The sequence below is a fragment of the Columba livia genome, chromosome 8 (genome assembly GCF_036013475.1).
Source record: "Columba livia isolate bColLiv1 breed racing homer chromosome 8, bColLiv1.pat.W.v2, whole genome shotgun sequence".
In the NCBI taxonomy this organism is placed as follows: domain Eukaryota; kingdom Metazoa; phylum Chordata; class Aves; order Columbiformes; family Columbidae; genus Columba; species Columba livia.
The window spans coordinates 12,821,005-12,846,394 of NC_088609.1; the positions used below are offsets into that span (position 1 = coordinate 12,821,005).

The following is a 25,390-nucleotide window of genomic DNA, read 5'->3' on the forward strand; positions in this document are numbered from 1 at the left end:
GAAGGTAACTGGATGTGGCTATGCTGTAGCTGCTGTGCAGTGCACATGTGCTAATTTTTAGCACAGGTCTGTTGAGTTCTCCTTTTTATTTTCTATCTTCATGTGCTCTTTTCTGTTGTCGGAAATAAGATAGCTTTATAATTGTCTCAATTTTGCTGAAGGAGATAATTGTTCATCAGATTTTCAAGTAGAGAGACAGTGTTGGTATCTGATAGAGAGATCCTGTAATTACCTGTGCTGTATTTGCTGCTTGTCTGCTCTAAAAGTCTGATTATAAATGATGCCACTTGGGAAGACATTAGAACCTGCAGAGTGTGCAACACAATTTTTAGCCCCATCCTTGCACACTCAAAGCATCCATTGACTTTAACAGGAATTCAGGTGAGTCAGGATTGCAGAAATAGCTCCATTCATGCTTGGATTGGGCATGGAGAATTCTAGATAAAGAAGACAAGAAAAGCAAGCAAATACAAAGTATAAGAAATAAAGACATTAAGCATCAGGAGACTTTCGTGGGAGTTTCCATCTCAGTTCTGCATTTTTGCAGCTGGGACACACACACAGGACTTAGGTTGGACAAAGCGCTTTTCTGCCGCTGCAGCTCAGCTGGTTTTGTGACTGGAGCTGACAGTCACCGAAATTAAAGGCATGCTAATTGACCGACAGATTTTACTCTTTGTGCCTCTTACGATAATGGCGGCTGGGTGGGTCTTAAAGGAGTTTTGTCTCATGAAAACAGACTTTCTACTGATCACCACACAAGCCCCCTCTTGGCCTGGACTCCCAAGAACTGGTCACTGTGTATTTTTCTTGCCAGTGGACATCAATGCTTAAGAACTGTCATGAAAGTGCCTAATAAAAAGGGATGGACTAATGAATATCTCAGCAAACACTGAACGATACTTGACTGTGCTTATACACAGAGTATTCGACTACTGAAGGCAAAAATCTGTGTTTCCTTACCTTTCGCAATGAGGGCCTTTGTTTACATGCAAAGCCCCAGGGTTTGTATGAAGCCTGCGCTGCCCTGTCATTACCACACATGTCCATGCTTCACCCTTTGTTTCAGTAAGTAACGTGGTTTTCACAACACATCATTTACGATGTACTGTCAGCGAGACAAGTAGGCCAAAAGTTACATGTTAGGTTTGCAGCTAAATTAACAAACTCTTAAAACCATGTTTTAGGGTTTTAAAAGTAGCATTTCTTTATCCAGAGCTGGGGCCGGACCGGGGGTGTCCCTCCATGGGTCTGCTGCCAACCAGTTGGTCATACATGGCTTACATTGACAAAAAAATTACATATTCATTAACATATTCCACACCTATTCTAACACAAGCTGTTTAAACAATGCTTAGCAATAGTCGCATGTTTCTCAAGTTACTTCTCATTACCTGTTTTAAAAGAATAAATTGTGAATCTAATCTATGTCAATTTTAAGAATAGGGTATGATTCCTAAGTACAAAGATTCTATGGTTACAGGGTCTGCTTATACGAAGATTCTGTGGTTACAAACCTGGTTAATCTTTAAAAGATGCTACCTTAATAGTCTCCTAAACTATGAGTTCTAGAATTCCTTAAAACACGGTCTAATAACTGAGGACCTCTAATATCACTCAGGACCTCTTAAGAGCCAGGCCCAGGGACACAGGGGTCAGGGCCGACCCCAGTTGTGAGGTGAAGCAACACAAGGCAGCACACAGGCCTCACAGCAACACCGTAGGTAAAGCCAGGGGAAAGGCAACACAGCAGAAAGCACAGCGGCAGCACGTCCTGAAGGGAACCCCTGCCCGCCTCGCACCACAACCGAGCCCGCTCTGCCTGTCACAAAATGGCGGCTCCAGCCGCCTCAGCCGCTCCGCGCAGTTCGCGCGCTGGGGCTCGAGCTGGGGGGCGGGGCCTCCGCAACGGCCGCTTTGAGGGGGCGCGAGGGCCGGCAGCGCCTGAGGGACGGGGCGCGCGGCCCAGAGCCGGGGCTGCCGCTGTGGTGGCGCCGGGCCCGGCCCGGCCCGTCCCGCCACCTGCCTCCCGCCCCGGTATCGACGGTGTCTCCGCGTCGGCCAGGTCTGACCCCTCCTCCTCCGCCTCCCGCGGCGGTGAGTATGGGAGTCCACTGGAGGAGGCCTTTCCCGGGGCAGATCGCAGGGACGTCCAGCTGTGACGGCGGACGCACCTCCCCTCTTTCCCTCTCCTCCCCTACCCACCCCCCGCCTCAGGAGCGATAGGTCTCGCTTTCCCTCCCTTCCCCCGCCTCATGTCTGCTCGTATCACGATAGTCGCGGCAGACGCGGGCAGCAGCCGGGGCGGTTCGGGGTCCGGCTGTTGCCTGAGCGGGAGGGCGGGGGAGGCGGAGGCCGAGGGGCCCGGCGGCGGCCGCTGCATCCGCTGGCTCTAATGGCGGCCCGGCCCGGTTTCGCCCGTTAGAGGCCACCGGTTGCGGGAGACTTGGTTTGGCCGGGTTGAGTCCTTTTGCTTCTAGGCCGGGTTCAGCAGACCAGCACCCTGCGTTCCAGAGCGAAGTATTAGCAAAGTAACACATCCCGGTTTTCCTCAGTATGTAGGAAAAAGTGACCTTGCCAATATAATGCGCTCAGGCAGGATCTCTCACCAAAGCGTATTTTATTAAAAATTTTGCAGGGCTGGGTGCTCCACGTAAAGGTTGGCACACGGACTAGGGCAAAAAGTCCCTGCTTGTATCCCCCCCAAAGCCCAGATGCAAATTCCCTGCTCTGTTCCCCATAGGTTGGTACTGCAGGGTTTACAGACTACCTGACGCCTGCCTCAGTTTACCTGTCTCATTCATCTAATTCTTACAACTCCCTCCCCTTATTGATTTATTTAAAATATGGATTCCTGGCTCTTTGGCTACCCTTCGCCTAGATTAATTTTTTAAATACAGTAATCAGTTTGCATTCTGGGATTAGTTTGGAGAGACTTTGTTTTACATTAAGGATTCATAGTCTGATCTCTCTCAGTCCTTCCCCCATGCTGGGGTCAGGCGACAGGTCCCCAGTTTTGTAAAAACAACATTCCACCCCCAATGGCTCCTTAAAAGTACATATTAGTGTCAGATGTTGCAAGGAGCCCAGCACAGAGGGGTGACGTTGCACACGTCTTCCAGAGGGACACCTGTAGTCATTCTGATCTGGCAGTAATAAAAGCGAAAGAAAAAAAAATCAGACTGTTTTATTCTCAGTGATACGAGACATTGACCTTTTCACAGTCAATAGCGGATTGGTACCTTGAAACTGCAACAGGATACAGTTGTAACTTGACATTTTTTGTGCAGTGCAACTGCTGGCAAACAAACACAGGGTATCTGTTCAGATTAAATGAAGTAATGTTTCAGAGTTTTGTGTTTGGGTGTTTTACTTAATATCTCTCTGCTATTTTTTTGTTTTAGGGTAACCAACCAAAGAAGTTATGAATATCATCTGTGGCCTGAAGTTGTCGGGCAGGAGCTGTATTTTCTTACATTTGTCTTCTTTAACCAAGCAGGGAAAATGCAATAATATCTCTAGGCCTTATGCTGCGTATTGCCGAACTCAAGTCATTTATACACGAGATAGATGCCAAAGGCTGGATTGGAGAGGAAATACTAGAAACTGTTTTTTGACTGGAAGCCCTGAGCACTACAGAAACTTCCTCAATAAAGGACAGAAGTGTCTTTTGAATTTTTCAAATACAGAAGTTTACAAGAATGCAGAGCACAGTTGGGGAAGGTTTTGCTTCCAGTCTTCTTGGCCATTGGGGGAGAAGACCACATCCCTCCAGATCGGTTCTGTAGAGCAACTTCCACATCGTTGTTCTGCTTGGAACATTCAGATCATCAGGTCTTTTCATGCATCACCATCCTTTCAGGCTGCACCAGTGCCTCTTTTCTGGATTATTGTTAAGCCAGCTCAGAAATTATTTGCTATCATTCTCGGCAGGTAAAATACTATCTTACTTCCTCTCTTGGTGTAGAATCGTAGAATGTTCTGAGTTGGAAGGGACCCACAAAGATCATCAAGCCCAACTCCTGTCCCTGCACAGGACAACCCCACAGTTCATACCATGTGTCTGAGTGCATTGTCCAGTCTCTTCTTGAACACGTCAGGCTTGGGGCCGTGACACCTCCTTGAGGAGCCTGTTCCAGTGCTCCAGCACTCTCTGGGTGAAGAATTTTTTCCTGATGTCCAACCTAAACCTCCCCTGGCCCATCTTCCTGCCATTCCCTCAGGTTCTGTTATTGGTCGCTAAAGAGAAGAGTTCAGCACCTGCCCTAAGACCCTGTCATGCCAAGATGTGTGCATGAGTTTGGAGAATGGTAGATGTATTTGTAGTGTTTTCATTTTATTATCTCTGCAAAATTTGTAGGACTGAGGCATTGACTGAGAGTTTGCTCAACTAGAAGTTGTTTCCATTTTCAGAGGTGTTAGATGCATCTTTCGCTTTTCTCATTCTCACCTACACATGGTAGAGGGAGGTAAACCAAGACGCTGAGGGACATTCTTCTTTCTGCTGTGCGAGGGAAGAAGTGGAGGGGAGAAGGTGCCAATTAGACTATAACCTTCCATAAGCTCTTCCATGAGGTGGGAATACAGCAAGCGCACACACGAACAAACCCTGTTTTAACCATGTCCTAAGTTGACACTATTTATATCTTACAGGAGCATAAGAAATTGGTGGAAGGCACTTCCTCCTAATAAACAGGAACTTTTTAAAGAAAGCGCAAGAAAAAATAAATGGAAGATACTGCTGGGTGTCAGTAGCTTAGGAGTCTTATTTGTCATGTTCTATTTTACTCACTTGGAGGAGACACCCATCACTGGGCGTGCTCGACTGCTGGTGTTTGGAAAAGAGCATTTTAGAGAACTGTCACAGATGGAATACGATATGGTAAGATTTTAAAGAAAAATTCAAAATACTCTAAAACTGTTAATGCTCTTTTTTCTTTTTTTTTTTTTTTTTTGTAGCAATGAAGTAGTCCAATTAATGAGATGGGCAAACAAACCTTGTGGTGTCCTTGATAAGTTTTGAACTTCAGGCTCCGACCCCTGCAGAGCAGCCCCATCAGTTACCCACCGCCCTTGCCCCTGTCTTTTTTAGGAGTTCCATTTCTGTTAGAAAACCATTCAGGAGCACATGATAGTTAGAGAGCACATTACAAGTATGTAGCAAACATTTCTAACTGTATTATTGTAATATAACAAGAAATACAGAAATCTGGTGGAAGCAATAAAAGCATAGATAATAGGTATATGCTGAGATCTGTCCCATTTTCTGTGCTGATTCGAGCATTTTTTGGCACTTGTTTAAGGTCCTCTCTCCTAAGCTGTCGCTTTGTAAGGTAATACTCTATCTGCATTCAATTCTATTTCTTTTTTTTTTTTTTCTTTTTCTTTTTTTTTTTTTGTAATTGGATCAGCTCATTTTTCTTTAATTGCTTTATGTTAAACTGTCCATTGTGCTCATTTCTGTAACTTTGAGTTCTGTGACTTCCTTCTAAGCCAGTGAAGCTTTATAACCCCTGTGAAAGTGTCACTGTATTCCTGTCTGACAGATGTGAGTTAAGAACAGAACAGAAAAAGTACAAGGGTATATTAAAATTACCTTTTATATAAATATGTCCGCCTTACAAATTGCAAGAGAAATACACGGATAAATTATAAATTTAGATGGTTATTCAGGAAAGTATAGAAAGGTTTGCCAAATTGTGGTGCCAAGCTTAACTGTACTAGGAAGATGCTGGATACAGGAGGCTTTAGGACAAAGTTTTACTACCCTATTTTTGATCTGTGGTTGGTTTACTTCCTTTTAAGTTTATTAATCATTAATTTGTGGGTCTGAAAGCCTGAACTCTTAATATATTTGCTTTGTCTATGTATTAAAACTTAGATTTAACCAACTTGTGTGTAGCCACTAAATCTGTAACTGACTGTGTATTTGTTCTGCATGACCATCAATGAATTTTTTTTTTTTTCAGTGGATGGAGAAATTCGAAAGTAAAATGTTACCTGAGACAGATGCACGTTACCAGGTCGTGGAGAGAGTTGTTGGTCATTTATCTGAAAGCAATAAGGACATCCCACAGGTCTCGACGCTCAAGTGGCTTATCCATGTGGTAGATGAACCAGATGTAAATGCTTTTGTGCTTCCAGTAAGTTGAGCCCAGTATAAAAACTCTTAGTAGTCTTGAAAGTAGTAGTCTTCTACTTAAGTAGTAGTCTTCTACTTAAGTAGTAGTTTTCTACTTCATTTTCATCCTTCTTTTGTTTACAGAATGGTCAAGTGTTTGTTTTTACCGGATTGCTAAATGCAGTTTCTGATATTCATCAGCTGTCTTTCATTTTGGGACATGAAATAGCTCACGCTGTGCTGGAACATGCAGTAAGTGTTTAAAGAAAGCTGTCTAAAATTCTGAAATTAATTCTAATTACTTTAATTAAGGTTTTTCTTGTCACTACCAACCAAAGTTTCAGTGTGACTATTTCTAGTTAATGAAAAATGGAATTTGAAATGAGAGTGTTCCGATACAGTATATCCTCATTACTCATGTAATATTCAATAACTGTCAGAAGTCCTGTAATAGCCAGTGTTAGCACAACGTCTGCCAGTGCCTTGTTCAGAGCTGTATGGATGGATTATGGCTCACTATTGACAGTCATTTCAAACTTGGTCTGGAGGTGCCTTTCCTTCTACACCACAGACATAAGGAACTAGAGCAACTTCCCTTCTTAGTGGAAGTGGATATACTTTAATAAATTATTTAAAAATGCATTATACTTTTCTTATAGTAGCACACACTTTTAGAACACCAAACTCCAGAATGTCTGGAGCTTCATTCTGCATTGACAGGTGACTTCAATTTTTCCTTATCCTGACATAGATGTGTTGAAATGGGTGTTTCTTTGCCATTTGAACAGAATGGATGTAATAGTTTTGTTGTGCTTTGGAGGTAAAACTGTGAAAAAAGAGGATGGCATAGAAATGTGGCTCATACTCTTCTAGATTGCCACAATTTGCTGGAAGGTGCTTCCTTTTTTTTAAATCAGTTTCTTTCTGTGCTTGTCATTTTAGAAAATTGTATTTATTAGCTATCCATCAGTTTGAGAAGACATACTGAGAAGCTTATAAACATAAAGATCCTGCTAAAATTGGAAAACTAATTTGGAAATGAGTAAATACATTTTAAAGGCAGTGGAAATACAGGAGAATTTCTGCATCTTGTATGATTTTGGATGACAAGCAGTTGACATCATAATTGCTTGGGCTCAGTTGAGCCAACTAACTTGTTAAACATCTAAAAAGATAGTTCTAATAATAAAGAGAACTTACGTTGTTTGTATGGAGCCTGTGTCACCCCACTGGCATAGATAAAAGTATTGGATGATCCAGCTTGTAAGTGCTCAGGTCAATTTGTTGCATATGTCAAACAGAGTTGTAAAAACCAGAAGAATTTCAGTTTCTTTCTTCAGGATCTCGCAGTTTCTGAAATTAAAGGACTGCAACAGAAAATAAAAAATAAATATATTATGCCTAGTGTCCCCTTATCCTATTAGTATTCCTGTCGAAATGATGTCTATCTCTTCTCAAGTTAATGTAAAGAACAGACTTCTAGATATTTTTCTAGATTTTTCCTTCCAACTGAGGTGTTTCTTGGCCTTTGTACTGAAGAACACTGACTGCACACTCGCATCATATTATCTCCAGCTGTGAAACTCAAATTGGGAGAGACCCAAAATGTATTTATTCCAGCTGTATTTACGCAGTTGGTGTGGATTCTAGACAGAAAGTACCTTGTATCCAAGTGGATTTTTTTTGGTGCAAGAAGGGGAGCTTGTGTTTGCCCTGTTTCTGTGGCTGCTCAGAAAAAACTGTAGCTGTTTTATACAATGTTTTTAAATTCTATTATGTTAAAAAAAAATGCCTGACAGCGAGGAACGAAAATGGGACCATTTCTTTTTGCAGGCAGAGAAAGCCAGCCTGGTTCACTTCTTGGATTTTCTATCACTCATCTTTCTCACCATGATCTGGGCCATCTGTCCTCGTGATAGTTTGGCAGTTGTTGGCCAGTGGATTCAGGGCAAGTTGCAGGAGGTAAGACTGACATTTTGGATTATCCTTCTGGAGTTCCACGGCAAAACATTTTTAATCTTGGGGAGGCGGAACCACTAAATAGTATGTTTGAGGAAAACGGCAAAAGGAGAAATATTATATGGAAAAGTTAATATTTGAGTATGTTTTTGAATGAAAAATGTTTCTATAAATCTGCATCTGTTTTAGCTGATGCAAATTTTCATTTGTCATCTTGAAGAACCTTAGGTCTTCCTGAATGATTTGATTTAGCTGAACAAGCTCTGAGTACCTGCTCGCCAATTAAGCCAGATGATTTTCTTTTTGAAATTTAGCTCACACTTTAAAGTTGTATATATTGAAATGCCATGTTTTAATTTTGAGTAATTGTTGAATTGTTTCTAAACAAAATAAAATATATGGAATTCTTTAAATACATTGTTAGTGGTAAGAGTGGATTCCAACATAAGAAAATTGAGAGTCTAAACACTCTTCAAGTATAAACCAGGCTATCATAAAATTTACTGAAATAATCTTTTCAGACAGCATATATTCCAATAAAGGAAATTCAGAGGCTTTGTGATGCCATTTTTCTTCAGCAGTCTAATTTACTTTCTGCGTCTTGACAGTTATTGATCCATTTCTTTTTAAAACATGGGTCTTTTAAAAAGAAATTTTGCTTGCATTGTAAAACTCGATTCTGCATTTAAGTGAAAGAGCTCTCTGGTTTCCTCAGTTTCTCTTGATACTTTTCCCGAGATTTCCCCTGGTTCCTCAAAAACATAAAACATAACCAATCTGGTTTTGTAGTTCTTATGCTAATGAGTAGATGTGTGGATTCTGAACATAAATTATCTCTAAAGAGCTTGGATATTTGTACAAGTAGCTAAGAAGCCAGTACGTTGATGAATGCTAGCCAGCATTTTGAAGAGCTGAATTTGGAAAAAGCAAAGTGTGAATCAATCCTGAGATGGCTCATAATTTAGACAGCAAGATTTAACTCCCTGTCAGGATCTCTTCTCCTCCTGCAAGCCAACTCCAACTGATGTTTTGGCATCGGGGACTGGAGTTGTGCTTTGGATTGGAAATGGAATCTGGGTTTAAGCTCATAGTCCGCTGTTGCTATAGGACAGATATGTTGCATATGAGATACTGTACGGTAATGTGCTGGTTTAAAACTGATCAAACTTGTTTTCAGTAACATTATACATATTCATAGGTGATACAGAATAAATTACTAATACTGGCAAAGCTTTCATCCCATATACAAAAGATGCTGGGTAGAAATCTTTGTTTCTGTTAGTCACCCAGGGGTGCAATGCCTGTTCATTTCCTCCATTTAATGCTTGCCTATTGCGCTTACCTGAAAATTAACCTTTCTGCGTGTTTTCTCAGGATGTTTCTTCCATAACTCTGTTTTACTTTTTAAAGTTTTAACATCCCACTCTATGAAAGGTTTCTTTAAGCCACATTGCAGTACTTGCTTCTATTTCAGTATTTGTTTTTCTTTTCCGTCCTCAGAGGCTTAACTTTTTTACTTACTAGCTATTTTTTATTTGTTATTACTGACTGTAAGTAGTTACCAGTGACTCTTGGTTGGCATTTTGGCATGTTATCTTCAGTTCTGCTTTTTTCTCCAAAGCCAATGGCTTTGCTTGCCGTAAGAAATTGTTAAGTTCTCTTATGGGATTTGTTCATGGTTGTTCTTTAGTCATGTTTTTCTGAACTGAAACATATTGGCTTCGGTTTTATAGTAGCAGTTATTTTATATGGGAACTAAAGCCTAAAAATTATTCTTGGAACAGCAGAAAGCGTGACTCTGAGTTCTGCCTGTGTCCTGCGCACTAGTACGTACAGTTACAGTACTTCATATTCTCTTTCTTGTCCACCTTACACCATCAGGTTTGTTTTTCGTGTGGAAACTGGTGGTTTTGGATAGTCGAGTTACCTGGAACTACCTTTTCTTTAACATACATAGACAGGTCTGATAATTTATTTGAAAAATCAAATCTGTCGTCTTTATTCTGTCCAATTTCTGACAAGGATTTTGGATCAGAGTTTGAAGATCTAATTTTTAATTCCAGCACATTCACAAATATTTTTTAACTCATTTTTCAGCAGCAGGTGAATAGTTTTATATATTGGATGACTCAGGACCCTTTTATGTGACCCCTGCTGAGACTTCATTGGCTAGAAGCACACTGTGACAGAGAGCTCAAGTTTCCTCAAGAGATTCAGATTATCTTATAGTTTTAATTTTAGATCTGAAGAAGAAACACATAGAAAGCTCAAAAATTGCCAAGGATGCGTTTAGGTCACTTATATGCTAATGAAATTTGGGTAATGATCAGAACATAAGGAAGTAACCACAATTATAGGGTGGTAGTTTCCTCAGATGCCAATCTGCAGCATGGGTATGTCCTGAACTAGGGATTGCATTAGTGTTGTGTTTATTTTAAAAATACAGCCATATTTTTTTGGCAGTATTGGGGTAGACATACAAGCAAGTAGTCATATCCTTGTGCTTAACCATAAATGCAAATAAAACTAAGGGCTAATAGTTTAAATACTGACGTTTTTATTACCATCTTCTTGCTGTCCAAAATCTCTCTTTCTAGATGGTCTGCTAAGACGTGCATTCAGACCATTAATTTCCTAGTCCTTCTCCAAATTGTTTTTTGAGACGGATGCTACTTCTGCTGCCTCTGTTCCAGTTAGTGCTTTGGGTAATCTTGTTGACTTCCCAGTTTCATTTCCCTGTTCAATAAATGTTTAATAACTAAACCGATAGTTTATCTGGCTAACTGGGAAATGGTGTGTCAGGAATATATGACAGACTAGCCACGGATATTTTTATTGTTTAGTGAAAATATGCACTGCAATAGACCCAGACCACTTGTTAAGGCAATAGAAAAAATATATTCCACTTCGAATAATGACTTTATCTTCAGAGAATTACAAAAATGTATTTATACTTTAAATGTTTAAGGTCTGTAAGGAATTTAGAAAGTGACCTTGTCTGCGTTTACTTACAAACTAGTATATTTGGCTTGAAAAAGCCTCTAGAGGTTTCTTTTTTTTCTTTCAGTAGCCTCGTTAACCTTTCAAATCCCCATTCTTCAATTGATATTTCCTAATTGAAACCCAGAGCAGAATGTTGTGCCATGTTCCTTATTTCTGTAGTAGACGGCTGTTTTAACAAGTCCTGATTTGCATTTACTATACCCTGATTTACTAGGACAGGGCTTCCCAAATCTACATGAATTACATACGACGAAAGGTGGTATTTATGACTAAATAACTGTTTGAGAAAACTACCATATGTCACTTAGTGTGTATTAATACAGTCTCACGCCCTAGAAAAAAGGGAGAGGAGTTGCCCAGGTTGACGTCTTCTATTTTGATTTCTGAAGGGCAATTTGCACCTTGTGTTGGGGGATAATAATGACAGAGGAGTAATTACTGCATGAAAATACGTATGGCTACATTCCATGCTCTGGACTGTTTACCATACCAAATAGATCATACCAGGTTTATAGACAATTGTCGTAGAAACTTAAGGGAGACGCTGGAATTTTTTACTTATAGTTGCTACCAAAAAAAATCTTAATGGAAGTAAAAGAGTGAAATGAAGTGAAGTGAAAAAAATCTAGTTTAAAGTTGGCATTGACCCTTTGGTTGCTGTGAGACTGGTTGATGAGAGAGGCCATGAAAATATGTATAATTTGAGTTAATTTCCACTGAATACAGGATCAATGAACTACTTACAATGGAATTAAATATTACATTAAGAAAATTAATACTGATCAGATGTGATGTGAACATGGTAAATAAACACTATTTCTTATAAGAAGGTTAGAAAAATAGCTACAGTGCTCTAGCTTTGTACATGTTCAAAACCAAGAAATAGAGCTTGGATGTGCTTCTTTGCAGTTTATGTTTGACAGACCGTATAGCAGAACATTGGAGGCTGAAGCTGATAAAGTGGGACTTCAGTTTGCAGCAAAGGTAACTACAAGTGGTTTGTTAAGTCAGCAATTTACCTGACATTTTTCAGTTCCCATTATAATCAGAGGGAGTTTCACATCACATACAGAGACAGACTGTGTGTGGGAGGGTTCCAAATTTGTAAAGGTACATAGATTAGTGAAATAATGGGAAATAAAAGAGTTTGTAGGGAAAGACAAAGTCATTCTGGCTAAATTGTTTGTAATAAAATTGAACTGTAAAGTTGTGCCTCAATGACTGCACAGTATACTTTCTGTGTGGCTTACTACTATTAGAAGGAAAAGCTACATATTTATAGAGGGGACAATGCCAAACAGTAAGCATGTAAAAATACAAATTGCCTTTTAGATTTTTGTGTTTCATGCAGTTTCCATCTATTGTGTGTTCTGAGGAATGCTTTCCTATGTTGTACTGCACTTAAAATATTCTAATCTGTAACATCTATTTTTGTAACAATAGAATAAAATTTAAGAACTTCTTGATATTGTGATAATATTTTCTGTGTTTGCTGATAAATACAAAGTATGTCCATACTTTTCTGACATTTAAAGATTTAATCTATATACAGTGGTAAAGAAATGCAGCTTTGCTAAAGTAAGGCAAAATTTCCTCAGAAACTATGCATTGTTTGGGTTTTTTTAGTCACTTTTTTTGGTCCCTGTGGATTTTAATTCTAAACCAAAATAACTCTTCCGTTTCTAGCTAAGGGCAATAGAGCTAGATAACTGTTCAATAACTATGGGAGCAGCACCACCTAGTGTTAATATTTCAAAAGGAAAATTTCCTTTATTTAATATTTCTTCAAGGAAGAGTTTTTAAAATTAACTTTGATTCTGGGATTGAAACTGCATTTGTAGTTTAAAGTTATCTAAGGGAATAATACAAACCATGAAAAAAGTGTAATTATTGTGTGTACTCACTGCTTTGTAAGACCTAAGATGTAGGGCCGTACCAGAAAGAAAAAGCAAAGTGGTATCTCGGCATTTCTCTGCTTCTGCAGATAATCTGCAGGTAAGCACTTCTGTCTTTCTGAGGGACAAAAAAAAGTAGTTTCCTTGCCTTCTGAGAATTTGTCTCTCTTAAATAAATGAAAATTAATGTAAGAAATCTTGTTCTTTTTTTCCCCCTCCACTTAAATGCAAATATAAAGGAGGCTGTTGTTCATATACAAATGCCATTCTTAAAGTTAGTATTCCATGACTTTCCGTTGTTAAATATGTACTTCTGTGGAGAGGGGTAGGAGCGTCCTAGTTCTGCAGAATTTACTATTTTAACCTGCTCTGGATTACAAAGATCACCCTTGAAAAAGGCAGTGTAATCACTTGCAGTTTACTTTTAGAGTTATTTGAGTATGTATCATTATCCCTTTGTATTTTTCATGCTAAACTTCTTCCTGTAAATTTGCCTAAATCTGTGGAGGTGATTAATTTGTTCTTCTGCGGTACCTGTGTCTAGCAAATAGAATAAGCAGCTGAGTTTTTTAAAGAACAATTACATGCCAGAAACTGTGAATCTGTTTTCCTCCTGAATTGTCTAATTCAGATATAAGGATTTTAAGATTGGTGGAGTTACATAGGTGTTAGAAGGAATAAATCCAGTGATTATCAGGATGAGGTTTTTTTATTGTATTAGATATTTTAGAACATATATTTTCCTGTCAGGTATGAGGGGTGACCACCTAAAGAGGCCTTTAAATTTAATAATTAAAGATGTCTTTTGTAATTTCTTATACATTAGAATGCGTGTTGTATTAGTTAAGAAGTCTAGTGCTGTATACGTTTCCTTTCTCTTTCCAGGCTTGTGTGGATGTAAGAGCAAGCAGCGTATTTTGGCAACAGATGGAATTAGCAGAAACCGTTCAAGGGCAGCCCAAGTTACCAGAGTGGCTCTCCACACACCCTTCTCATGAAAATAGAGCTGAGCACTTAGACCGGCTTATCCCAGAGGTAAGCAGAGTCCAGAGATGTGTCTTCTTCTTTTAGGAAGGTTGCCAGAATTAGTTTGGTATTGATTCACAAGCTACTTTGGTATTGATTTACAATCTACTCTTTTAGCATCGTACTTACCTTTCTCTTTATCCTTCCATAAAATTTCCGTTACAAAGTTCTCAACCTTAAAAGTTCTATTAAATGAGGAAAATTTAAGATAGCACAGGTAAAATGTAATTATGTTGTTTTATTTGTTTGTTTCTGGTTGAAGTGTAGTATTTTTGCTTTTGAATAGCCTCCCTAGTGTAGATGTGACAGTGTCACAGGTCTCATCCATTCTTTTCTCTTTTTTTGTCACTTTGGAAGCCGGTTTTCAAGTAGGATCCCTAAACTGTCTCAACTTTTCTTGCTTTGATAGCTCGCTCTGAGCTTTCAAATCAAGAACGCCCCAGCCTGTCCTGTCTCTCTCACTGATGTGTGATTGAATACACCTCCATTATCTGCGCCTCAAAAGAAGGTCAGATCTCCCGTAGAAGATTTCCTAATAGGCCTACTTATGATGGGTCTCTTTAGATTTTGCAGCCTGCTTTTTTCTTCACATCTCTGTTCTGTCACGTTAGGGAGCAGATTTTACCCCACGCCAAGGAAATTGAGCTAATTCACTGTTCTTTCAGAATTCCTCTCAGAGGAATGCCAAGTGGGTACCCACTTGGGGATTCTCCTAATTTGCTGTGCTACTCCCTGGTAGAACAGAGAACTGTTCCAAGTTTAGTAATCTGAGGTTTTTTACTGTTTGTTTAGATAGTGGGGTTTCTAACTACAGCAAAATAGTATGGATTGGGTTTTGCCTATTTTTTTCTTTTTGAAAGATAGTGCTAAAGCATTTCATAACAGCACTGGTTTTCAGCAAGCTAAGCTGTGTTTGGAAATTCCCTTTCTTATAACCAACTGGTACTTCCTTCTTTTTTTTTTTTTTTTCCTTTTAAAAACTTTCAGTCACTTTAAGTCTTTCTCAATTCCAAACTCTGAAGACAGCTGAGGATTTATTGGCAGAGGGAGCACTAAAATGTTCAGGTGTTTGCTGATTTCAAAGGAGGAAAAAAGATTTTCATGAACCCTTTGATGAGAATGAATGTGGTGAATATTCTAAACAATGGCGTAAATCAAAATCTACATTAGGGGTAGGAGAGTGGAGACTGGTTAGACTGAATGTTTTAAATTCATATACACAAATTCTGTACTTTGCAAAGACAGGTTGTGAGACTATTGATGGATTTTCTAACACTTTGGAGCAGCTGAATGGAAAACTATACTTGTTGCGGAGCCTTAATTTTAGTTAGATTGAGCATAAAGAGTTCAGGATCCTTTATTTTCATACAGTTACTGACTGGCTTATAAAGTGGTAATGAAATAAATTACTGCTTATGTTCTACCCCCAGACTGAGCAAATCAGTTAAATAACTGAGCAATTCTGTAGAACTGGCAGTTACGTTATTTGTCTTATCTCTTCTAGTTTAGCAGGCAGAGCAACCTTCATGTATTTATAGCCATTCTCACCTCCAAGAGCAGTGGAGGTTAGGAAGTTTTCTTCCAAAAGATAGTTGAGTGGGGGGTGTTTTCATTTGCCTTTTACCTTAGACATTCTTTGGACTAAGATGAGAAAGCTGGGGCCAAAGGCTTCCTGTTTTTAACAGTCACGAGATAAGTGAGGTTGATAGTACAAAAGTGGAATAAACATGAAAGAAGGTATGTAGAGGTGTTGTTGGAGGCTTCTTGTCTGAAGCCATGGAATCCCAGCGCTTGGTTGTTATTCAATATCAGTGCCTTTTTGTTTCATTGTTCACATGCTTAAAGCCTTTTAGAGCAGTATATTTACCATATATTAATGGCCATTAGACATTCAGAGCCCATGGAGTGAACTCAAATTTTGAAAAGGGCCTTTTATCTCTCTAGTACCTCTCTGAAGAAACTGGACTTCTTAGACTCAGTATCAAATCTACCGTGAGCAAGAAACAAGGGTTTAAATCCTAAAAAATAATCCCTCTGCTGGGTTTTGCCTTTGTACTTGACTCAATAGAATGGTTTATATTAAAGATAATGATACAAATATTGTTGTGTTTCATATACTGATGGTTTTGAAGCTGAAGTGGTTTTCAGGACAATATAGTATCTATTATAAGACAAACTACTATAGCTGGGGGAAATAGAGATAAGATTTTCTCAGGCCACATGGATGTTTCTCTGCAGACTTCTAAGCAAGTTCACAATAAGATGTGAACATATAAAGTGAGAATTTTCCTTCAGGTAATGAAATGGCGTGTCTCAATAACAGTGTCAGGAAATGTAAATTAAAGCAGGAATATCACAGGGATTATGTTTTCACATAATTAAAACTCATTTGATTTGCTCCCTGTCTTTTAAAGATCTTGCATCTGGTTTTCTGAACCAGTTTGAAGCTACAGCCAAGCTGAGGAATTAGTTAATAAGGGACCTATAAGCAGTTACAAGGTGGTGCTGTCCTGCAAAGGAAATAAAATTAAAAAGATTTACCATGGTTTTTAAAGGATTTTCCCTTCAGACTGGGAGAGATTTGAATTGTAAATTAGGAAAACAGAATATACTGTTAAATAAGAAACTGAAATTTCATAGAATTCCTACATGGAAGGTGGTGAGATGCTCGACGAACACCTATGCATTTTCTTTTCAGAAAAATAAATCTTAAAATAACTTTGTAGTAGCAGGAAGGATACTTAGTGTTGTCCTGGAGAGAAAAAATTTGGAAGTGTACTGCCAGAGAGAACTCATATGATCTTCTTGTTCACCTCTGAACCTTTTATTTTAATGTTCTCTGACTTGCTACAGTTTTTCTACCTTTTCCTAATATGCTGTTGAAATAGAGCACTCTACGTCAGCTGAAGGCTCCGCTATACTGAATAAAGCAGAAGGTTATCTACTGAGCCCTGCCTGTGACACAAAAATTCATCTTGACGTGACATTTGCTTTTTTGGCATCAGGTTGTTGGCTCAGATTCCGTTTTTGATTCACTGTAATTCCTATTTCCCACACTTTCTTGTGGAAATGCCATGTTGAGAACATTTAGAGAGTAATACTAAGTTGGGATATGTCACCTCTACTGCTTCTCTTTCATTTGCTAGATCAATTAACTTGTCAAATAAAAATTACTTTGACAAGACCTGTTCTTGTCAAATCCACATTTACTGTTTATTATTTTTATTATTGCTTGGGTAGTTATTGCTTATTCCTCAGTCTGCTGCCTTTTAGATGAAGATATATTTATTTCACTTACTTTTCAAAAATAGGTTGCTGTATTTGTCCTTTGCTTATGATTTGAAGATTATTTCAGATAGTTCTAGTACTGGAGTGTATTAATTAAGCCCTATCAATGTGAAAACGGAAAATAAGAATAAAAAATACTGAGTTGTGTTTCTAACCATGTTGTAAAGTTGTTAAATATTATGTCACAATTTTTCTTTTCTGCGTCAACAGAAGTAGTGAAAGATTTGAAGTATTAACATTATGTATAAGTTGCCTTTCTTCTCCATCAAGTAACAAAGCTGCCCATTCTATTAATCATCTTTTTACTATTACTTCATTTGTAGAACCTGTTGTCTTCCCTATGCCTGCTAATTGTAATTCATTTTGCAACTCAGCATTTCTGTTTGTTTTGTTTTTTTCCCTCCATGCTTGCACTATTTCTTAGTTTTTGTCAGAATTGCAAGGTCAGAGCTTAAGTCAGCCCTGCCAGGTAATCGCAGGTTGGACACGAGCAACTCTAACCCTTAGCCTGGTTTGTGGACAAGAGAATGTGACTTTTATACTGAGAGAACTGACAGCCTGGGAGGTGGGATGCACTCCAAAGGACTGCAGGGGGTCAAGATGCAGCAGTTAGCCTGAAGGATTAAGACTGCGGCCTAAAAATTGCTTGTTTCTCTGTTCATCTTTGCTGGTCGGTTTTATATGTAAGCATTAGGATGAGGCTGTCCTCCCTAGTTCTTACTCCTTTCCCCCTTCTAGCACATTGCAGTCACCTCCTGCAATTGTATTGGTAAGAAAAACAGCTTTGCCTTTGTTATTATACTTACAAGCAGTATTTTTGATATCTTATTTGAGATCTTCTGAACCAGTAAGTATGCAGGTGGTCTTTGTTCTGAACAGCAGTACTTCTCTCTTAAGGTTAACCTGAAAAGAACGGCGTTAAAGTACTCCCAGGTGAATCTACGTACTCACTCTAGCTAGTTAACCGTGTCTCAGTTCTATCCATCTTTATTGAGAATACTCTTCAGTATAAGCAGTCAATGAGACATGTTTTTACTATAATATCAATGCTTTTACTTGTCCTATTACCCAAATTGTCAAAATCCAGTTTACTTGAGCAATATTAAATTACCAGATTGAAAGTTGGAGGTGATTTTGGAAGTACAGTATGGCTGCTCATGTTGGGCTGGCTCATCTTGCAGGAAAAATTGAATGGTAAGCTCACCAGCCCGTTACTGGCACTTCAATGATATTAGAGAGCTACCGGCACAAAACAAAATAACACCACGGAAAGAGCACTTTGTGACTAGGGCTGATTGTTGCATGTCACAAACATAAGTACAAAGGCCACTCTCATTGGAGCGTGTGGCCGTAGTTGTCTTTAACAGTGAGATGACATGTCAGCTTAATTTCTGTTCTTGTTGCCGTAGTCTTTTTAATGGTGTATGAGTTGATGGTGGTGTATAAAAGCATTCTACCCCCTTGGACAGCTTTACCTCTAGCAAGAGCACGAAGTCATCCACAGGGTAAAAATGTTAACTCTGAATTATTGTTTTGTACCTTTTCTGTAAATTCTAAAATACTCCAGTATCTTAGATAAGTGAAACCATGGAAATAGGCCAGGCATTTTATAGCCATGAAAACCAGAGAAGTAAAATTGCTAAATTAGTTTAAAAGAGGATTACGTTGCCTTTTCCAGGATACAGCCTAAATCTTTATATTTCCATTTGCCTTGAATAATGCTGCTTGACATTAATGCAGTCTTGCAGCAGCTTATGTTCTGGAAGAGAACAAGACAAAACTCTTGGTTTGTCATAAATGTCGGTTTAGAAATTAATTGGTCACTGAAGCAGAAGAGTGTTCAGCAGAACAGCTGCATTTGGTGACTACAGGGACAATCATGCTGTAAAAAAAAAAAAAAAACAAACACCCTAACAAAAACCCAAACAAACAAAACCCACAAAATAAACAAAACCACAGACAAGCAAAAAACCCCACGAATACTGAAGGCTTTATTCATATTTTTTAAAAGTTGGACAAGAGAAATATTTGCGTGTCTAATCCAGACTTGTGTATTCAGTAATTTGAATGTTATATTTCAGCAAGAAAGAGTGGAGAAACTCTTGCTACATTCCTGGAATGGACCTTTTTCCAAAACCAGTTGTTAAATTTAATTTCTTCTCATTTCTAGGCATTTACAGCAAATTCTTTATCAGTTCACCATAGAAAAGTTAGGAGAAATATGTTTTGATACCTCCTTGTACAAAGAAATGTGTTAAGAAACTCTGCTTTTCTCTTAAAATCTGCTGTAGTAAGATGTTCTCAGTGTTTCCTGTGAAACAATACCAGATTGTTTCAAAATGATGGGCAAATTCTTAGGCATAGGCATACTGAAATATTTGATTTGCTATTTCAGCCAAATGTAGTATATATAAAGCAGATTACAGTTTCTGGACTGGTTTTTAAGTGCAGTGGTAGGACCACTATGAAAACTGTGTTGCTTTCTTCTTCGTGTTTAATCCATCTTGAAAAAATGAATCAACCCACACGTTCCACCAACAATCCCAACTGGACCAGTCGCCAACTGGTCAGGAGGCACCCGGCTACAGTGCAGGACATGTGTGGCCGTTACTTTTCAGGAATCCACGGTTATGGTGAGGTCTGGGACAAAATAAACATTTGAACTGAATGTTAATCTGCCCATAATTTTATGCTAATTGAGGTCAAGATACAGATAATATTGTGTAAAAGTGACAGTACCACAGTGACCATTGATTAATGCTGAATATCAGGCTAGTTTTTGACTTGATATTTTCTTGGTGTTTCATTTTGCAATCTTGAAAAAATAGTTCTCAGTGGAGGTGTAGAACCCTCTGAAATTCTACATATAATATTTTGCTATATGATAATAGGAACTTTTATTGATTAATTTAAATGGATCTTTTAGGAAAACCCATGGATACTAGATCTGTGTACAGCCACTTGCAAAGTTGTATGGTATCTATTGTTAGCTCTAAAACGATCTGCCTGTTTTCATGAACTAATTAAAGTATGTTCAGCTTTGTTACAATGAACACCAGTTTAAGCATCCTTTAAAACAGCTAAATTCATTCTGGTTTGTATCAGTTTCTCCACGGTGCCTTTGAGAAATGAAATCCATCCATTGTTGTTCCTTTCAGATCGCCCACAAGGCAGAATGGTCAGGGGGGGCATGCCTGCCCTGTGGGATTTTAATTCTCTGGGAAATTCTTTGGCTTCCTTGTGCTTCAATGGCACTTACTCAATGACCAGGAGAAATTTAAAGTTCGGTATCCTACTACTAATCTTTTTATCCAGATAATTTTCCACCTTGGTTTCTCAGAGCACTGGGAAGCTCTGTATTCAAATGCTTCTTGGAGATGAGATCACTTTGTGTAACTGGACCTTAACTATACTGATCAACCATCTGGATCTCTGTGCCAAACAGTGAAATGTCCATTATGTTATTGGAGATTTTTTCCCTGCTTTTTTGAGTCAGACATCTATATATAATTACTTCAATATAGAATATGTCGGATGAATTAAATTATTCACAGCCCTTTTTATCTTGATGCAGTCATTTTCATTTACATGTGAATGCAAATTAAAAGGTAAAAGGTACCAATGTGAACAAGAATCACATAAAATAGTTGAAAAACTTCCTGTTCATTTATGCTGTACCTTTTAGAGTATCCATTCTTCGAGAGACTGTGAAAAAATTGTCTTCATTTTTCATTTTTCCCATTGTTTTACCATATTGCTGCTTTTCTTCTCAGGAATTCTTGTTTTCTATTGAAAAGTTGTTCAGCAACAGCTCAGACTCATTACTATACTCACTAAGCTTTATGTGCAAATGCAGACCTTGCTGGAAAGTGAAATCACTGACTGAGACCTTTTATTTGTTTTTCTTATTCAAATGGGCTTCATTTGTTTTCTTATGTATTCACAGGCTCTTAAAATAAGAGAGAGCTGCAATTGCCCATCTCTTTCTGGACCAGATCCTCGCCTCATTTTCAGACTTAACATGCAACATCTCCTGGACTCATCTAAAGATCGAGCAACTCAAAATTCTACAAAGCGAGATCTCTCAAAACCAAAACTGGATTTTCCTCACACTCAAAAAGCAGAAGATATGCCAGTAACTTTTGCAGCTAAACCTACAAACTAGTGATAATAATTTTCACTTTGTGTGAAACTTGTGGTCCCTGAAGGTCTATCTTATAACACAAATTTGTCTTTGAACCATAAAGAAGACATGGCCACTCATATTCTATGTTTCTTTTATATGATCTCTCATTCAAAGCAGTAAGGAACTGTGCCTACACTAGAAGAGCAGCAATGTTAAGCAGAAAGTTTCTTATTCATCAAGAGTTATTAAAATAAATCACTTCTCAGGGGAAAGATAATCTCATACAATCCAGTCACACTGTAATTTTCAGCTTTATCAGGCTCACCTTGATCAGAGGACGGATGAGCCAGAAGCGTCCCTAAAGCACAGGAAAAAAGTACAATTTTCATCGCTTAAGTTGTCTGGTTTATCTTGCTGGAATTTGGGTTAGATCTGTTCAGCTTCATTTAAGAAATAATGAGGAGAGCTTACCGCCTGTTCCACGTATAGTATGGTTAAAAATATTAAGTGTAGATGCAGTAATAGCTGATGGGCTAGATACACCCCACTTAATTAGGTGGATTTACTGCTGGGATTTTTCTTCTTTCTAAGCCATTTTAGAATAAGGATTCATTCAACATTTTTCTTCAAAGTGACCTGAGTGGGTTACACAAAGTTGAATTTAAAAAAAAAAAAAGGAGCTAAATAATGTTCAAGCGAGTCATTCTTCTGAAGAAAACACTGCATAAGACCCACCGTTGGTTGGACTAGAATGTTTCACAAGGATGGCTGTTGGCTTTTTAAAATAGATCAGGGTGCCTCATCAGAGGGCAGCAACATTTGATTTGGGTATATCCGTCTGGATAGAACGTGGAAATACATCATGTAGTAGACAAATACAAAAAAGTTTCTTGACTACACAGCTTTTGCAGCTGTACCTTATCCTAAAAGATTACTTTTCTTCAGGAAACTAGCATCTAATGTGCAGCATCCCCCCAACCTCCCTATGTGACAGATTTTATACTGTGAAGACCAATATGCACAGTAGAAGTAAAGCTCTGCCTTTTGTGCTGGACTGGCCAGTACAGCCAGCATGTTCATCTTTATTTGTATCTGTTGAGTTATCCCTGCTTTGCAGTTGATGAAAATATTGACATGTTGATCTTCCAGAAAGACACAGAAAGAGGCGGCAGTGAATTTAAATAAAAAAGGGAAATCCCATTCCTTTATCTGTTAAGAAGTACATTACTTTTTTTTTTGCTGCTGGTGTTAAAACAAAAATCTGTTTCATGTATGGTAGGATTTTACATGAAGAGGACATTAAAAATATTTTACAGTGCACTGTATTTTTAAACATTTTTATATATGGAGAGGGGCAAACTTATAATTTCTTCAATTAAAGCAGAATTCAAGCTTTTAAAAAGGAAAAAAAAAAATAACCTATTCAGTGCTGTTAGTGAACATAGTTGGAAAAAGAGATTGTGAAACAAATAATTCCTTCACGGACTTCATTCGATGAACCAGGGTCCTTTGAGAAACACCAGCAACTATCTAATTTGTCTTTACTCAGAGGTAAGTTGATGTATCTGCAATGTTGATGATGCTAGGTCTGATCATATAGGTCTAGATTGGCTGCATATTGCAAGCTGGTTTTAAATCTCTACTCACTACTCCTGGCAAGAGGCAGAAGGTCCAGCCTGACCATTGTTCATCCATCCATTCTTATTCCTAGTGACAGGAGTTTTTTCTAACAGACATTCAGTGATGTGTTGAAGCATTTGGACATTGTCACCTGAAGGTAAACAGAAAAATACACCATTTAGATTTCCCTGCGGACATCATAGTTTATACGGCAACACCCAGACCCCAGCAGTGCCGCCTCTCTCTTGCTCCAGTGTCAAAGCTTGTTTTGTTACCCAGGGCTCCCGCTTGACATGCAGCATGATGCTTGTGTCTGTTAGGACTAAGGAGAACATAGAATGGGTTTTATAACATTCAAGATGAAGTATGAAACTATGCAAGTTTCAGATTTCTACTGCCTGTTTTAAGTGTCTTTAATACTGCAGTGCAATGCTGGAAATACAATCTTTAAGTTCACCAAGGGAGATTTTTTCCGATTTGAACATATATGGTCTTGTAACCATGATCATGGTGATGTGAGAGAGAAGATTTCAAGGGAGAGGTGGTAACTTAGATTGGAGTGACAAAGGGCATAAGTACTTTTTCCATCTATACTGATCTAACATCTCTCTCCTTAAAAACCTTACATATGCACATACACACGTGTATATGTGTGTATATATACAAAGAACATGCACAAACACAAGAGTTAGGCCTCTACACTAAAAAACTTTGAAGTCCAAAATGGGACGTTGAAAATTTCAGTTTTTACATCTAGAATTATCCGTAATATTTTTCTCAAGTGCTTTGGGTGGGTTTCCTTTCTGCTTCTCTTGACTGTCCAACACTGCAAATGCTTTGTGCTCCTCTGCCTCTTGGAGGGCACTTTTTTCTTACATTGTTACTGAATACGTTACATCTGGCTATATTTTTAAAGTATTTTTTTCTTTCCTGAACAGAAGAATTAAAAAAATGTTGCTTTCCAAAGGTTTAGCAAGTCATATTAAAATAGCACTTTTAAAATTAAATAACATAATAATTTCAAGTTGTGTGTGCATATAATGATGTATTATTATGTATAGTTAATCTATAAAAACTCTAATAATATAATTTTTAAAATATATCCCTTAGGAAATACTATGATTGCAAGCTTTTCGTTGCAGAAACTTTCACTGTAGATAGCAGTTGTGTAACTTAGTATGTCTGTCACAGGAAAATTATATTGAGAAGTGTTGTTGAAGGGATTCAGTTCTTGAAAGGCATGTGTTGTGCGAGGGGGAGAATGGTGGCTGAAGTGCAAAAAGGTAAGAGATGGATAAAAATGCATCTGCATTTTATCCACCAATACTGTATGTTGTACTTCACAGCTTCCCAATGAAGGACTAAATATATCGTACAAATTTCACTTTAATCTCGTAATGCATTCACTGCTGTGGGAGTGTTGAGAGATTTGAGAAGCAGGGGACATTCATTCAAGGCAGTCCTGGAATAAAAATGGCTCATTATAACTTCGGGGTTGTCATGCTTACTCTTTATTTTGTTTTGGTTTCTTAACACAGAAGTGCCAGGAAGGCAAAGCAAACAGCAGTTAGAATGCTCTTTGTTCTTGAATTCCGTTTGTAGTCAATAAAAGAGAACAATCCTGCAAGCTTGATGCTTTTTTCATATCTTGTGTAGGCTGCCACAGGGTTTTTTTTTCAGTGTGGTGTTTGTATCACAATACTCCTGGTTGAAAATTATTTTCTATATAGTAGTCTGTTTTAAGCTATTTCACTGCCATCAAAATTCTCTGTGCTGAAAATCCGTGTTGTTTTCCCAGATCTTGGGAGCATTTGAAGGGGATGATCACAAAGTGTGGTTGGTAGTAGAGGCAGCACGACAAGACTTCCCTGTCAGCAATACACTGCGGCTTCTCTATGTTTCCAATCCATATTGCAGAGCAGGGTTTAGTCACCCCCAGTAAGGACTGATATTAATAATTTGCATTTCCAGATCCCTCGAAGTACCTCATAAATAATGAACTTTTTCTGCAGTACCTCCATAGGTGGACTTTGTAACAGTTTTATTTGAGGTAGTGAAGCTTGGTAGGACAGTGATTTTAGCAAAGCTTCAGAGAAGATCAGTGGAAAAACTCTGGGGTTGAACTTCGGCTTTGGGAATCATTCGTTAGCTTCCCACGGCACATTGGGTAATGTCTGCATGTCTGAAACCAGACACTGCGGAGCACATGCAAGGGATAAGCTTTGGGTGATTGTTACATTTATAGTTTTTCACATTTTGATGTGTATCTTCAGAGGTTGGATGTACCTCTATGCATACTTGACTAAGATACCTATTTGTTCTTGATGTAGTTATTTCTTAACTACTTTCTTG

General features: G+C 38.4%; 1 protein-coding gene across 2 annotated transcripts; it reads left to right on the plus strand.

Moving 5' to 3' along the window:
• Window positions 1-1,886: 1,886 nt before the first annotated feature.
• OMA1 (OMA1 zinc metallopeptidase) lies at window positions 1,887-24,665 on the plus strand. 2 transcript variants are annotated; one of them, XM_065072068.1, is made up of 9 exons: window positions 1,890-2,097; window positions 3,405-3,933; window positions 4,654-4,882; window positions 5,970-6,143; window positions 6,266-6,373; window positions 7,955-8,083; window positions 11,993-12,067; window positions 13,864-14,013; window positions 21,239-24,665. In XM_065072068.1, exons 2-9 carry the CDS (start codon window positions 3,425-3,427, stop codon window positions 21,455-21,457), a joined length of 1,593 nt encoding a protein of 530 aa, XP_064928140.1. In that variant the 5' UTR covers window positions 1,890-2,097; window positions 3,405-3,424; the 3' UTR covers window positions 21,458-24,665. The 2 variants fall into 2 exon arrangements, with proteins under 2 accessions (XP_064928141.1, XP_064928140.1); XM_065072069.1 differs by lacking the exon at window positions 11,993-12,067 and having other exon boundaries at window positions 1,887-2,097.
• Window positions 24,666-25,390: the final 725 nt, after the last annotated feature.